General features: G+C 38.1%; 1 protein-coding gene across 2 annotated transcripts in view; it reads right to left on the bottom strand.

Moving 5' to 3' along the window:
- LOC119656195 (AP2-associated protein kinase 1) overlaps window positions 1-12,827 on the bottom strand; it is a 96,498-nt gene that overhangs the window by 20,456 nt on the left and 63,215 nt on the right. Inside the window, exon 8 of one of the 2 annotated variants that reach the window (XM_038062578.1) lies at window positions 3,695-8,916. The exons of the other annotated variant lie outside the window; for it this stretch is intronic. Within the exon in view, the coding sequence (XP_037918506.1) occupies window positions 8,891-8,916 (26 nt within the window). The 3' untranslated portion in view covers window positions 3,695-8,890. Of the gene's footprint in view, window positions 1-3,694; window positions 8,917-12,827 lie in introns of those variants that run through there. 2 annotated transcript variants of the gene reach the window in all.

Raw genomic sequence — 12,827 nt, 5'->3', positions numbered from 1 at the left:
CGAAGAGGCTGTCAAAATTGCCTTCGACGAATTTATCAATACCCGACCGTTGGACTTCTACGAAATTGGCATACATTCTCTTGAATCTCGTTGGAAGAAGTATTTTGAATCGACTGGCACCTATTTTGATTAAATAAATAAATGTTTGTAAGCGTTACAGTCGTTTCAAATTTTAGTACCAAAACGGCCATTTCATTTGCAACAACCTAATAAAATGAAAGCAGAACCTCTAGATAAAATAGAAATGTAGACAAAATCTTTTCGGGACAAGTTAATAAATTGATGATATTTGGAAATTGATCTGAAGATGTTATTTTGACGTTCCTTCCCAAATTTCAATTAAGCCCGTTTTTGTTCAAAGTACGAGGGCGAATCACTTTTTTAATGTTTTCTAAGTGGAGTGTGTAATGTGACGTCTTGATATATGTTGGATGGGAATGTAAAGTGGAGGACAGTAAATTAGTTCGGCTCACTAGACTAAATTTGCGGCTAATACAGAGTGCGTACCGTATTTGAAGTCAAGCATATTTGTCGCTATAATTTCCTGAAACCATTATTTTTCTTTTTGCTCTTTTTCAGATAAGACACGGAGGACTACAATTTAACTCAAGAAATGAAGAAACATGCGCTTACCGTCGCTATATGTGCAAATCACACCGATTTAGAAATCTCCAATTTCTTAAGTGCGCCCGTTCATTCATTCATAAGGTTCGCCGTGAATTGGAAGCATCAGACGCGATACAGAATCTGTTGCAAAACGCAAAATGCACATGCAGCGTACTGACACTGTCCAATCTGCAGAATTTATTCAAAAAATGCAAATGATCATTGACGAGGACCCTTCAAAATCAATAAGGGCCCTTGCGAGGGAGCTTAATGTTTCTGATCGTCTTATCCGTGGACTTGTCCCAAAAGATCTCCGGTATAAATTCTACGTTTTGCGCAGACAACAGTTTATGTCGAAGCAAACACGGGAACAGCGAGTTACCCCATCAAAACGGCTTCTAAACAAAATTAAACACCCTGAAGCGTCTGAGATGTTATGGTTTTTTTCTGATAAAAAAAATTTTGACCAAGACCAAAAGGCCAACGGCAGAAATGACAGATGGCTCTGTTACGTACAGAGGTTCCTGTTGTCATGCACACGCAGTTTCCAGCTACTGTTATGGTTTTGGGTGTTGTGAGCAATAAAGGACATGTCATGCCACCTCACTTTTTCACTCAAGAACTTCCAGTGAATTCTGCTGCATACATCGAGGTTGTAGAGACAGTAATGAAACCCTGCATTGATAGTGTTCGCGGTGAGCCCATACATTTTTCAACAAGACTCTGCTTCTTCACACAAAGGGATGGCAACACAAGATTGGATGGCTGAAAATTTCCATGACCACATAACACCGAACTTATGGCCGCCTAGCTCCCCAGACCTTAATCCTCTAGATTATTGCGTACCAACAATCATCCTCATAACACTATTTCTTCTCTGAAGGCTGCAATTAATACCGTTATGGTCAGGAGCAGAATTTGATTCGAGCATGCAATCGTTTCCGGACCCGGATCGAGGAGGTTATTGCAACTAATCTTCTTCTTTTTCTTCAGCTTTTGTCCCGTTCACAAGCGGGGTCGGCTCGTCGGGATCGGTTTCGCCATTTGGCTAATGAAAATTTTATTGAATCAGTTTATCGATATATAATAAGTAAATGTTGTGTAAAAAATTCGTCAAGATTCATTCATTCGTGTTCAAACTAAAAGCTTAGTTTCACTGTCAAGTTGTCCTCAAATACCGTACGCACCCTGTACGTGAAGTGAGTAATGTGACGTCTTGATATATGTTGGATGGGGATGTAAAGTGGAGGACAGTAAATTAGTTCGGCTCGCTAGACTAGATTTGTGGCTAATAGTATCATGTTTGAGCAAGAGGTGCACACGTTTTTTGAGCAAAGCATAGAGAGGCGTTCCTATTTGAAGTACGATTTTGTTCCATGACGATGCTTGGTCACAAACAGCTGTATTAAACCAAAAAAACCGGTCAGTCGGTAAAAATCCCACCCGCCGGATTTAATGTACCAGTGTCTTTTAAAGATTTCCACCTCCGGAAAAAAAGAGACGGACAGACAGAATGGTACTTGACTGATTCCAATAAAGTTTAAAAACAGAAATGTTTCTCAGGTACCAAAGTTACCAGCCGTGTTTTAGTCTGTGCCATAGTATGAAGTGATCTTTTGGTTACTAGTGTTCAAGCCAAGTGATAAGTAATAAAAAAAAGCGGTGAAAATCTCCTCCTCAGGGAGCGTTTTAAACTTCTTCAAATGAATGGAAATTCAAATTTATCTAATTTAAATGGAACTCGTTTCGTGGCCATGGAAATCAAAATTAACATCGACGATGAGACAAGGAAAAAGCCCCACGTTTCTGACAAAACCACCGTCTCAAGCGAACCAACGAGCAATGCTGTTGAAGTACTTCCCATCATTCTGGCCAATATTACGCAAGCAACCGTAATACCGCTTTTAGAAGTACTGACTATTTCGAACTACAACGTAAAGCACCTCACTAAGAAGTGTAATAACTACGATGCTTATTAGACATTGCGCAAGTATTCGAGCGATTTCAGCACTTCACTTACGATAGAGTTAACCAAAATCTGACAAACTTTCTTCTTACTGCTTTGCATTCTTCTTAACTAGGCAGTTGTCACATAGGACGTCGCCTGGCTACGTGACTACGCAAGGTGACTTCTTCAGACCTTGCGTAGTCACGTAGCCAGGCGCATGGGAACATAATTTTATCATAGAAACTCTTTTCTTGAATAAGCATTAATTCTGTAATTCAGATTATGTAATTGTTGAACATACGCATTTGCCAGTCTTTTCAAATAAACCTCGAAAGCAACATCTTCGTGTTTTTTCTATCTTCACATCAAGTGAAATTGTATTTGGCACTCGAGCAGCGAAGAGGTTTTCCGAATAAAAACTAGTGCGACAAGACAAGCCTTAAGATCTGCTTCTTCCAAATTCAGTTCTCAGTTCTCAGCATTTCTAAACAAGTAGTTTTTTCAATATAATTCGCGGCCACGATGTCTTTTTAAATTAGTAAGTAGGAGGGAACCAACATTTGGTTACATCTTACGACCACGCTGCTCTGAGGGCAGAAGTCAGTTGCGTGTTGCTTCCACCTTCCAGGATACCACAATCAAAAAAGGTAACAAATTCGAAGAGAAAGCGGAATAAAAAAATACGGCAATAATAAAAGGAATAATATCATATATTCAAAGCAATTTGCAGCGAGAAAAGAGAGCCGCGAAAAGCAGTATATTGGATCCCGAGACAAGTGGTTTTTCCTATGAAGGTCCTAGATTCGCTACTGCTTTCATTACAAGCAGAACCGCTTAGAGCAGGAATGATATTGTTTAGTGAGAGAACGACTCAGCCGACTCAGACCCCGCGCTCCCCACCCTTCGAGCGAATGTCAAAACTAAGATCGGCTTTGAAAAGTACTAATCGAGACCTTTAATTTGATACCCCACATGACTATATTTGATGAAAAAAAATGTACACTCCCCTTTTGCATGTATGGGGGCCCCCCCTTAAATTCGACATAAAAGGATGTAATTCACTGTATGCGTGAGCGTTCACAGTTTCCACATTCCTCCCAAATTTGGTGTCAATCGCTATAACCCTTTCCGAGGAAAATGCGTGTGACGGACAGACAGACAGACAGACGGACGGGCAGAAAGACAGTAAACCGATTTTAATAAGGTTTTGTGTTTACACAAAACGCAAAAATTCCTTCCTTCAAAAAAATATATTGAAGAAACCCTTAGTTGATGAAATTTCAGGACATGAATAGATCAAAAGTTCATTTCCACAGTTGATAAAAGTTTTCAAGCTCACTGATGAGACAGGTCTCTTTTACAACATCTGGCCAAATGGAAAACCACGTTCTTTGCAATGAAAACCTTGTTAATTCACTATTTTTCATAGCAAAGATTTAAATGATGAATTTCATTTAGTAAATTTTAAGGGAATGAGAAAAGATTAGAAAATCAAAACAGAAGGATTGTCTTCTTAGTGGATAAGGTAGCGCGTCAACTGTGTTATGTATTGTTTTCTCCCTTTCCGATTTTCGGAGAGCATAGCAAGGCAGAGGCAGAGTTTGTGGCGCAGCAGAATTGGCAGCATTCGAAACGGCGCTCTCAACGCGTTTTAGAACTCGCCACAGGAGTGGAGAGCCAGCGGTGAAAAAGTGCGGTTGGTTGGAGGCAGAGGGACCGCATGGAGAATAATCGGTCTCTTCTGCCTCCAGCCTTGACTGCGGACAGGCGCGTGCATTGATAACAGTGAATTAAAACAATTAGTAGTGATTTACTTTTCTCTAAAATATTGTATTATATTTCAATATTTCAATAAAATATTTCATTTAAATTAGTATTTGGAAAACTCGGATGATTTTGCATTTCATTTCATTTAGTACACTAAATTTCATATGGTGTGTGCTATGCCTTGAGAACATCGCCCCAGATATTGGATTATACGTAGCAGTTCATTGGTGACCCCAACGTGATCTGAACACGCAATTATTCAAATTATACTCTTTCTCCAGTCAAATGAATTTAAACAAAGGTATGGCACCGGACGCTGAAAGCCGCCATTATGGCACACGACGATCCGTCCTGGACTTAAGTTTTACCTCTCGTCCTACTCGGCCTACGTACAACCCGCCGAGAGGAATTGGCTGCCAGCCCCGCGGAGCTGGTATACGGGGAGAACTCAAGACTCACAAGTGATCCAGTCTTCGATAAGAGATCGGGTCTCGCAGAGTCGGGGTTGGTGCGTCTGCTGAGGGACAATCTCCGACTCATCAAAACCTTCCACCCGACACTCGTCCGCACCTGCGCACAAGTTGATGAGCTCCATGAGGTCGACCATCGCATACTCTATGAAGAAACGGATGAATCCAGGGGGATTTTAAAATTATGGCTGAGAGCTGATAGCCTGGACTCTTAGACCGCCGGATACAACAAAAAACAGCTAAACATTAAACTAAGAGAGCAAACATTCCTGACATCGATTACATAAACGTTTCATCGTAGAAATCTAGTTTAGTATATTTTAGTCACATTCAAGAAAGGGTTGAGGGATAGTGGGAGGAAGGTTCTTAGAAGAATCATTACGAAGTGCAATGAAGGTCGATGGCGAGTAGTCATGAATTCTAAGGTGCACCCAAAAAAATAATCGAGGGAAAACTAGACACACTAGACAATTCAGGAATTAAACAACAGAGTGGTAACGATGGAGATTTTGGAGTCATAGCATCCTGGAAATCAAGATTTGGAAAAGGCTGTAGAGCATTAATAAAGGCGGCGAAGGCTTAACAAATTAGTGCCATTGAGTGCCATTGTGAATTCGCCTCTACTGCTGCATTCAATGGTCGTAGAAATAGCTGATGGCCTGACATGGGACTGGGGTGGCAAATGTCCATTGACCACCCACAGTCGGAAAGAAAAATAAAATTTCTTTTCAAAAGTTGATTTATACAATTAATTTTCTTTGATTTCTGAAATAATAAATCGGTGATAAGTAGTGCTAACGTTTTGTAAATAGAGAATATGTCAAGAAGTAAAAAAGTTTCTTTTAAATTATCGGGGAAATTTTTTTCCCCAAACTGGCATTCGACTTCCTTATACTACTCTCATATACCCATCTAGCAGCACAGAGAGAAGATTGGTGTGGAACAGCCTCGACTTGATATTGGTGTTGGGATGCTTACATTTTCAGACATTGGACATAAGAGTGAAAGCGCATGTATCGAATTACATCGAGTTGTGTGCGACCATCGGCAAAAACAATGCTACCTAAATTTGAATTGATCAACGCCTTCAATAGTCTGTCCATCAATGTAGAAAGGAAAAGTACCATCAACTGCCTGACTGAGAATTAAAGAAAACAGTGGAAAAAGTGTTCAAATGAATTCGTGCACTTTGATAGAACTTTTTAAAGGTGAAAAAATGCAATACGAAAAATCACCCTTTGGATTAAAAAAACCCAACAATTAAAAACACTCCGTGGATTCGTTCGAATTAATGATTGCACAAATTTATATATTTCAAGCTCAAATTAAAATTTTCAGAGATGCCTGAGAAATGATCGGAACGTGGAGCTAGATTCGGATTCGACATTCCACAGAAAGAAGGACGAGGATAAACCCAAATAGCTCAGCGAGCTTATCAACGTCAGTGGAACAATATTTAGATATATATGAACTCTCAATCGAGCGTCTTGGTGAAGACGCGGATTTGATAATGGTTGAATCACTCCAGTAATAGTGAATCGTAAGGTTGCCCCGTTACCCTTGACAAGAAAGGAGAAGGAAAATACCTCACCTCTGGAGGTTCTTTGTCGTTTCTTGGACCATCTTTAGGCCCACAAAAGAAAGTGAAGTGCAGATAAGGCAAGTGTAAGTGAAAATAAGCCAGGTATACTAAAAGTCCATTAAAAAGTGTCATGGACCGGAATTTGTCACAACTAAGCGGATCCCGAGACTTCAATCGCAAAAAGCATCTAGCATTGCCTAAAAGCAAAAGGATCGGATGAAGATGTAATCCATCGTGGATGTTCCCACCCGCAGCTTCCGGGGTATTTTTTTTATTTTGCTATTTTTCGCTATTTTTTTTTATTTTGCAATTTTACCTTATGATTATATTTCTAAGTTTCCGTGAATTTCCCCAATTTATGATATTTCAGACGCTGTTTCGTTCAAGTGAGTGATGCGACTTATCACAAAGCAGGCGAACCGCCGCAAAAGAGGCGACAAATTCGAACCGTTTCAAACGCGACAAATCTCAGTACACTATATCACAGAACACAAACTCAATGACACGATGAGCATGCGCATAATCAACTCAACGAGAAAAAATGTGGGAGGTACGATTCGATGCGAACATCAACTATGTATATAGCCAAAGTGAAGTATGAAGTGGCGTAGTACAGATTGGACAGAGCAATTTAACGATTCATATGTAATTTATTTGGAACAATACTATGAATTTGTATCTTAAATTTAATCCATCGAAGAAACCATTATAAAGATGAGTTATCGCTTTGGCATTAGAAATGGGCAGGTGATGTATGAAATATCAAAAAAGTGATATTATTTCAGAGTGTAATATCACTTTACCATTGCCGAGCGCAATCCAAACATCATCACATTACGACATCTCGAATCACCACTAGCGGACGAATAATAATGATATTACTTTTGTGATAAGTAATATTTTATAATGTTGATGCCGCTGTGATATCACATCACAAGATATCACTAAGCATCACCAAACGATACTGTGGTGTATCTATTGATACATCATATCGTTCTTTCTAGTACAAGTGGCGGTGGCAGCTGCCGAGTGTCAATGCAGCTGTTAGTGTTGTGGTCACCTGCTGTCTTGGATGGCATTGGCCTGGAAAAATAGTTTGGCTTTTTTGTGTGTAATAACTTTTAATCATATAAATTCTTTGCTTTGATCATGATCCCCTGTTCTTTGCCTATGAAGAAATTTTACTTTAGTTTATGAGAATCTCTTGCTTTTTCCTTCTCTTGCATGAAAGGTTCATACGGTTAGGGTAATGAAAGGTGATGTTTGATGATGATATCACATCACCAACTAAGGTGATTTTTCGCGCAACTCTTTTCAGCGTCTAGGAAAGCCTGGAAACAACACAACGACAGAGGGTAGGTTTAAAATCAGTTCCTGTACTGCAAGCCTCTTTTGCCCAGGCAAATTTTAAACTCGATTTGTTGAAGTTTCCTAACTACTGAGTAATGATTTTACCGCTCGAAACATATTATTATATAAATTGGATGTCCTGTAAGCATTTTACACGATTGCTGAAAACCAGACAGATTTTATTCAATTTAAATACTTTTCCATTTGCCGTTGTGAATAAAAAAATGTAAGTAAAGCAATTGTGTGGCTATTATAGATGTAAATATGTGATATGAATTTTCATTTATTATTGAAAATGTTGCATGTATTATTTTGGCCATATTTTTTTAGTAACGGATAGGTAAGAGGTTTTTATATTATGCTATGAATTACCCATTTGAGTTCATAAAATTCGAACCAATATTTAGTAAGGCATGTGATGTATATTGTAAAATGACATAAAACTATAGAAAATAAGCTAAATGTCTTTAATTTTAATACTAAATTATGGTAATTTTGGAATTTGTTAGGAAAATGTTACATAATCTATATTTTTGTAATGTTTCGTTGTTAGCATCAATGGCGTGAAGGCGTAGATTACATAGTCAACACCACATGAGCCCGTTTTTGAACGTTACGTTAAATATTAATCGAACAAATATATCTTCCTGGTTAAAAAAAGGAACAAAGTGAAATCTAATGTCAGTTTAAGTTTCTTTTTTTTTTAATATTTATCTACTTTATACATATCTTCTTTGAAGTATTTACACAGACAAAAGTGGTTATGTTCAACATATTGCAGGAAAGAAACTTTCACATCGATATCAGCATTTTTCAACAGCTTTAGGTTTGAATACTTTTTTTCAAAAAAAGTAAAATTAGCATGACTAGACATATTTAAAAAATAGATTAGAATTTTCATTAGGTATTAATATTTAAAACATAAAAACGAAAAAATACATAACGATGGAAAAATATGTATATCTAAAGCCAAAAAATAATCAAAAAAGTGGAAGAAAATTAAACAATGATCTTTCTCTGTTGTTTTCTTTCAATTTTTTCTTCCCAATTGCAGAAAGTTTTGATCATTTTAATTAAATTTGTCTGGTTTTTTCATTAGGTTTTCTACGTGTGTGTTCACAACTAGTTTCTCCTACGTATGTAGTTTTGGTAAGGAACACTTTGAATTCAGTTATATCGTCGGCCCAAATAAACTAATTCATCATCAGAATAACAGTGTATACACATATATGAAAAAGAAAAGTAAAGAGAGAAAAAATAATGAAATAAAACGAATTGGGTTAAGTACACAACAACTAGAACTAAAACGAATACTAACATAAATAAAAAGAAATAGAAATAATACTAATAAGAGAAATGGAGCAATTTACTAGTAATCATCACAATTATTTGATACACATTATGCATGTATAGTTTTTTTTTTATATTATTGAGTTAGGATTTGCTGAGTTTCAATGATTTGAACTTTAACTTGGTAGGCCATTGTTGAGCGAAAATGGTCAAAAGCAGTATAAAATATATCAATCCGGGAATTTTATGATGTCTAAAGCGTTTTGTTATTTGTGCCTTCACTGAACTCAAAGTATTAGAACTTTTCATATATTATCTTCCCGAAGAATGATATAAAAAAATATACAATAGATTATTCTTGTTCGAGGAATCTTGACCTACTAAGGTAACTACAGGACTCCCTTTGATTTGACTGGTTAACGTTTCACTGTAATTTAAGCTAAATGAAATTATTTGTTTTTGAAGAAAGGACTTTCAAAACCCTTGTCAACACTTTTATATACAATTTTTGCCTTACACTCGTTATTTACTTCGAATTTACTCTATATTTAAAAAAACTAATGCTCGAATTCATACAAGTTGTCGAATTAGCCACTGCCTTACTCAACAAATCAATTTGTTGACTTGTCCCGCTTATTCATCAGACATACAACTAACGGAGAACCCTTGGACAATGATCGTGTTTAGCACTTTCCCGTTGTTTTATCGATAAAATTATAAACAAACGTATTGACAAGGATATTAGAAAGTCGTTCTTCAGGAAGGAACAATTTCATTTCGTTTATTCTTGCAAATACCGATATTTCGGGAACCACTTGATTTGTTAGCACTGATGAAGGGAACAAGTGGTTCCCGAAAGACTGGTTAGCACTGATGATATTCCCTTCATGGTGGTTCCCGAAATATCGGTAACAACAGTCTTGCTAGCACTAATGAAGGGAACAAGTGGTTCCCGAAATATCGGTATTTGCAAGAAGAAATATCTACACCAACAACAAGACTTGTTAGCACTGATGAAGGGAACAAGTGGTTTTCGAAATATCGGTATTTGCAAGACTAAATATCAACACCAACGAAAAAAAGAAAAAAAGTTCTTTATTATTTCAAATAATTAATCGTTGGAAACACCGCATAATTACACTCAGAATTTCATTTAGCTTACAATACAAAGAACGATTAAGTCAACCAAGTCAAAGGTGGTCCTATAGTTATGATACGCAGCAGATTTATGAAAAATTATTTAGAAAAATTCTTTCCAAGAATATGTTCCATACATAAGAGGTTTTTGTGAAGTATTGTTACAAACTAATTGTTTTGCATCAACATACGTATGAACAATTTATCAATTAACGATCCATTTAAACGTGTGCGCACTACTGAAAAACAACCACGGTGAACAAGAGTTTCTAGGAAGTCATAGCCATAGTCATATTGAAAACTAAAAAACATTCCAGTTCACAAAAACCAAAATTATATTTAAAGAAAAGAACTTGAAAAAAGTAAAATTCAGTTTTGTAGTTTCTTCGCAAATAACCAAAGGAAGAAGTTTAAATTTCACCACGTTCAGTACATTTTCTGAGCAAATTTCAAATAACCTGAGAGGAATAAATTTTAAAATCTCTAATTTGCAACCGAGGAATACATGAGGACTGGCAAGATCATTGTCTTGTACAGTAAGAGCTTTGACCCTATGGTGAGACGTTTCGAGTGGAACAGTTTTTGTAAGCTGAAATAGGCTCTGTTGGCTGACAACAACCGCGCGCGGATTTCATCGTCGTAGAAATTATCAACGATCTCAAAGTTTTGTCGCGTCTGATTGTTAAGCTGTGGGGCGTGAAGTATCTCGCAACTAAGTAAACCATTGTGTGGCGCAGCGGCGAGCGGATGGATGATGCCGCCGCCGCTCTCCGCGGCTTTTCTAGTACTCGCCACGAGAGTGGAGAGCCAGCGGTGAGGGAATCTCATTGTTTCGAGACAGAGAGGCCGCACCTCTCTTCTGCTCCAACTGCCGGCCTGATCACACGCACTCTCGCGTAGTAAAGTTTATATGAAGTGAATTTGCGAATGAGTCGCCTCTGCTTTATGAATCAAGAATTTTCAATTGTTTTACTTTTTGGATGTTGAAAAATATTTTAAGTAATAATAAACAAACTGTCCTTTGCTCCTCTTGATAATTTTTGTTATCTTTACAAATAAAAATATAAAAAGAAAGTGCACACTGAAAAGCCCACTGGAACCAGCTTTTAAAAAGGAAAACCTTCAAGCAATTCTGAGCATAATAAATTCGGCGTTTCTTAATTTTTAAAGGAATTTCAAACATTTTGTTTCCATGCAAAGAAAAATAAGAATCGGTGACCCATAAATATTGTACCGATCCAGGGAAACTTTGTGGAACTCAAAGCCCCAATTTACTTATTTATGCCGTTATCGGCCTATAGCAAAGGTAGAGAATTTGCCCAGAAAAGAGTATTTACTCTAAAATTGCAAGAACCATGGACCAGTGTCAACGGAGGACAGAAGCATATATGCCCAGCAATGAGTCGAATGCGTGTCCCCGGGAATTGACACTGAAATCACCAGGTAACAACAGAAAGAAGTGATATACATCTTCCCAGTAAAAGTACATATCCTTGTGAAGATTCGATAACAAAGGACGAAGAAAACCGTGGTCATGGCACCGTACCTTGTAATAGGAATTTATGAGTAGCAAAACCGTGATTGACGGTCCCATGCCCATGAATCGCTACGCTGATTAGCTGTGTACCACTTTTGCGTCTCAGCGAAAAGGTGGGGCAACTCTATCTGGACTAATTGTAGTTGCTATTAACACGGGAAGCTGATTCCCCTTTGGCCACTAAAAGGATTAGAGATTTACGCGCTAATCATATGCAATTCTCAAAATTCCTTGTCTCCAAAACGACTATGGTAAATCCTTTTGCTTTCGTCAACTTGCTCCTGGGATTAGGCAGTAGGACTCTGGACTCTCTCATGCACGCTTTATTTTTGTGCGCTGGCAAGCCTACGGAAAATAAGGCTGAATCCAATGTGGGATTATTGCTTATGGCATCCGCTATGCACGCACCTATGTCCCGAGAACCGATTTCAGATAAAATATTAACCGCAAGTTTCTAATCCAGGGTGATCAACTTCAGTGTTGTTACAGTGTTGGGTGATATTAACCTCAAGGCGGGGTCTGATAACATCTTGGTTGAATATGTGATGGGCAAACACGGTTTTGAAGACCGGCAATAGGATTGGTGAGGGGGTTGGGACTTTCTGCTGCCTTGTTATTGGTGGCATATTTTCAAGCACGTTGCCTCCTATAAGACCAATTGGGTCCCAAATGATCGACAACGTATATCAGAACAATTACATCGCGATTACATCAGCAGTATATTTAGGAATTCGCGTAGGTAACTTGCCTGCGCTTGAGCATTGCGTCCGAATCTTCTCGCAGACTTGGGAGCTTCGACCCCCGATGCTCAACATGTTCCGCTTTCGGGACTCGCTGTCATTTGGCTGTGAGAAAATGATATTACTGACTGAACGACATTTTGAACATTGAAAATTGATGAGTATTGGGCCGCCAAAAGAGCTTTTCTCCGGTACAAATGAGATCGTTTGCCACGTCTGGAAGGAGCTGATTTCCGCAACTTAGAAGCGGATTAACGAGAATAGAGAATTAAAGCCCTTCCATTGCTACTGCAATGGATGCCCGGATAGCTGAGTGCACTGTTACGGTCTTGAATGAAGTGCTCTAACACACTTCAAGGCCCTAATCCAATTGAATTGTTGCCCCAACGATTATTATTAT

Source organism: Hermetia illucens, chromosome 1, assembly GCF_905115235.1.
Source record: "Hermetia illucens chromosome 1, iHerIll2.2.curated.20191125, whole genome shotgun sequence".
In the NCBI taxonomy this organism is placed as follows: domain Eukaryota; kingdom Metazoa; phylum Arthropoda; class Insecta; order Diptera; family Stratiomyidae; genus Hermetia; species Hermetia illucens.
The sequence above is the reverse complement of the archived record's forward strand: the minus strand, read 5'-3'. Positions and strand labels throughout refer to the sequence as shown.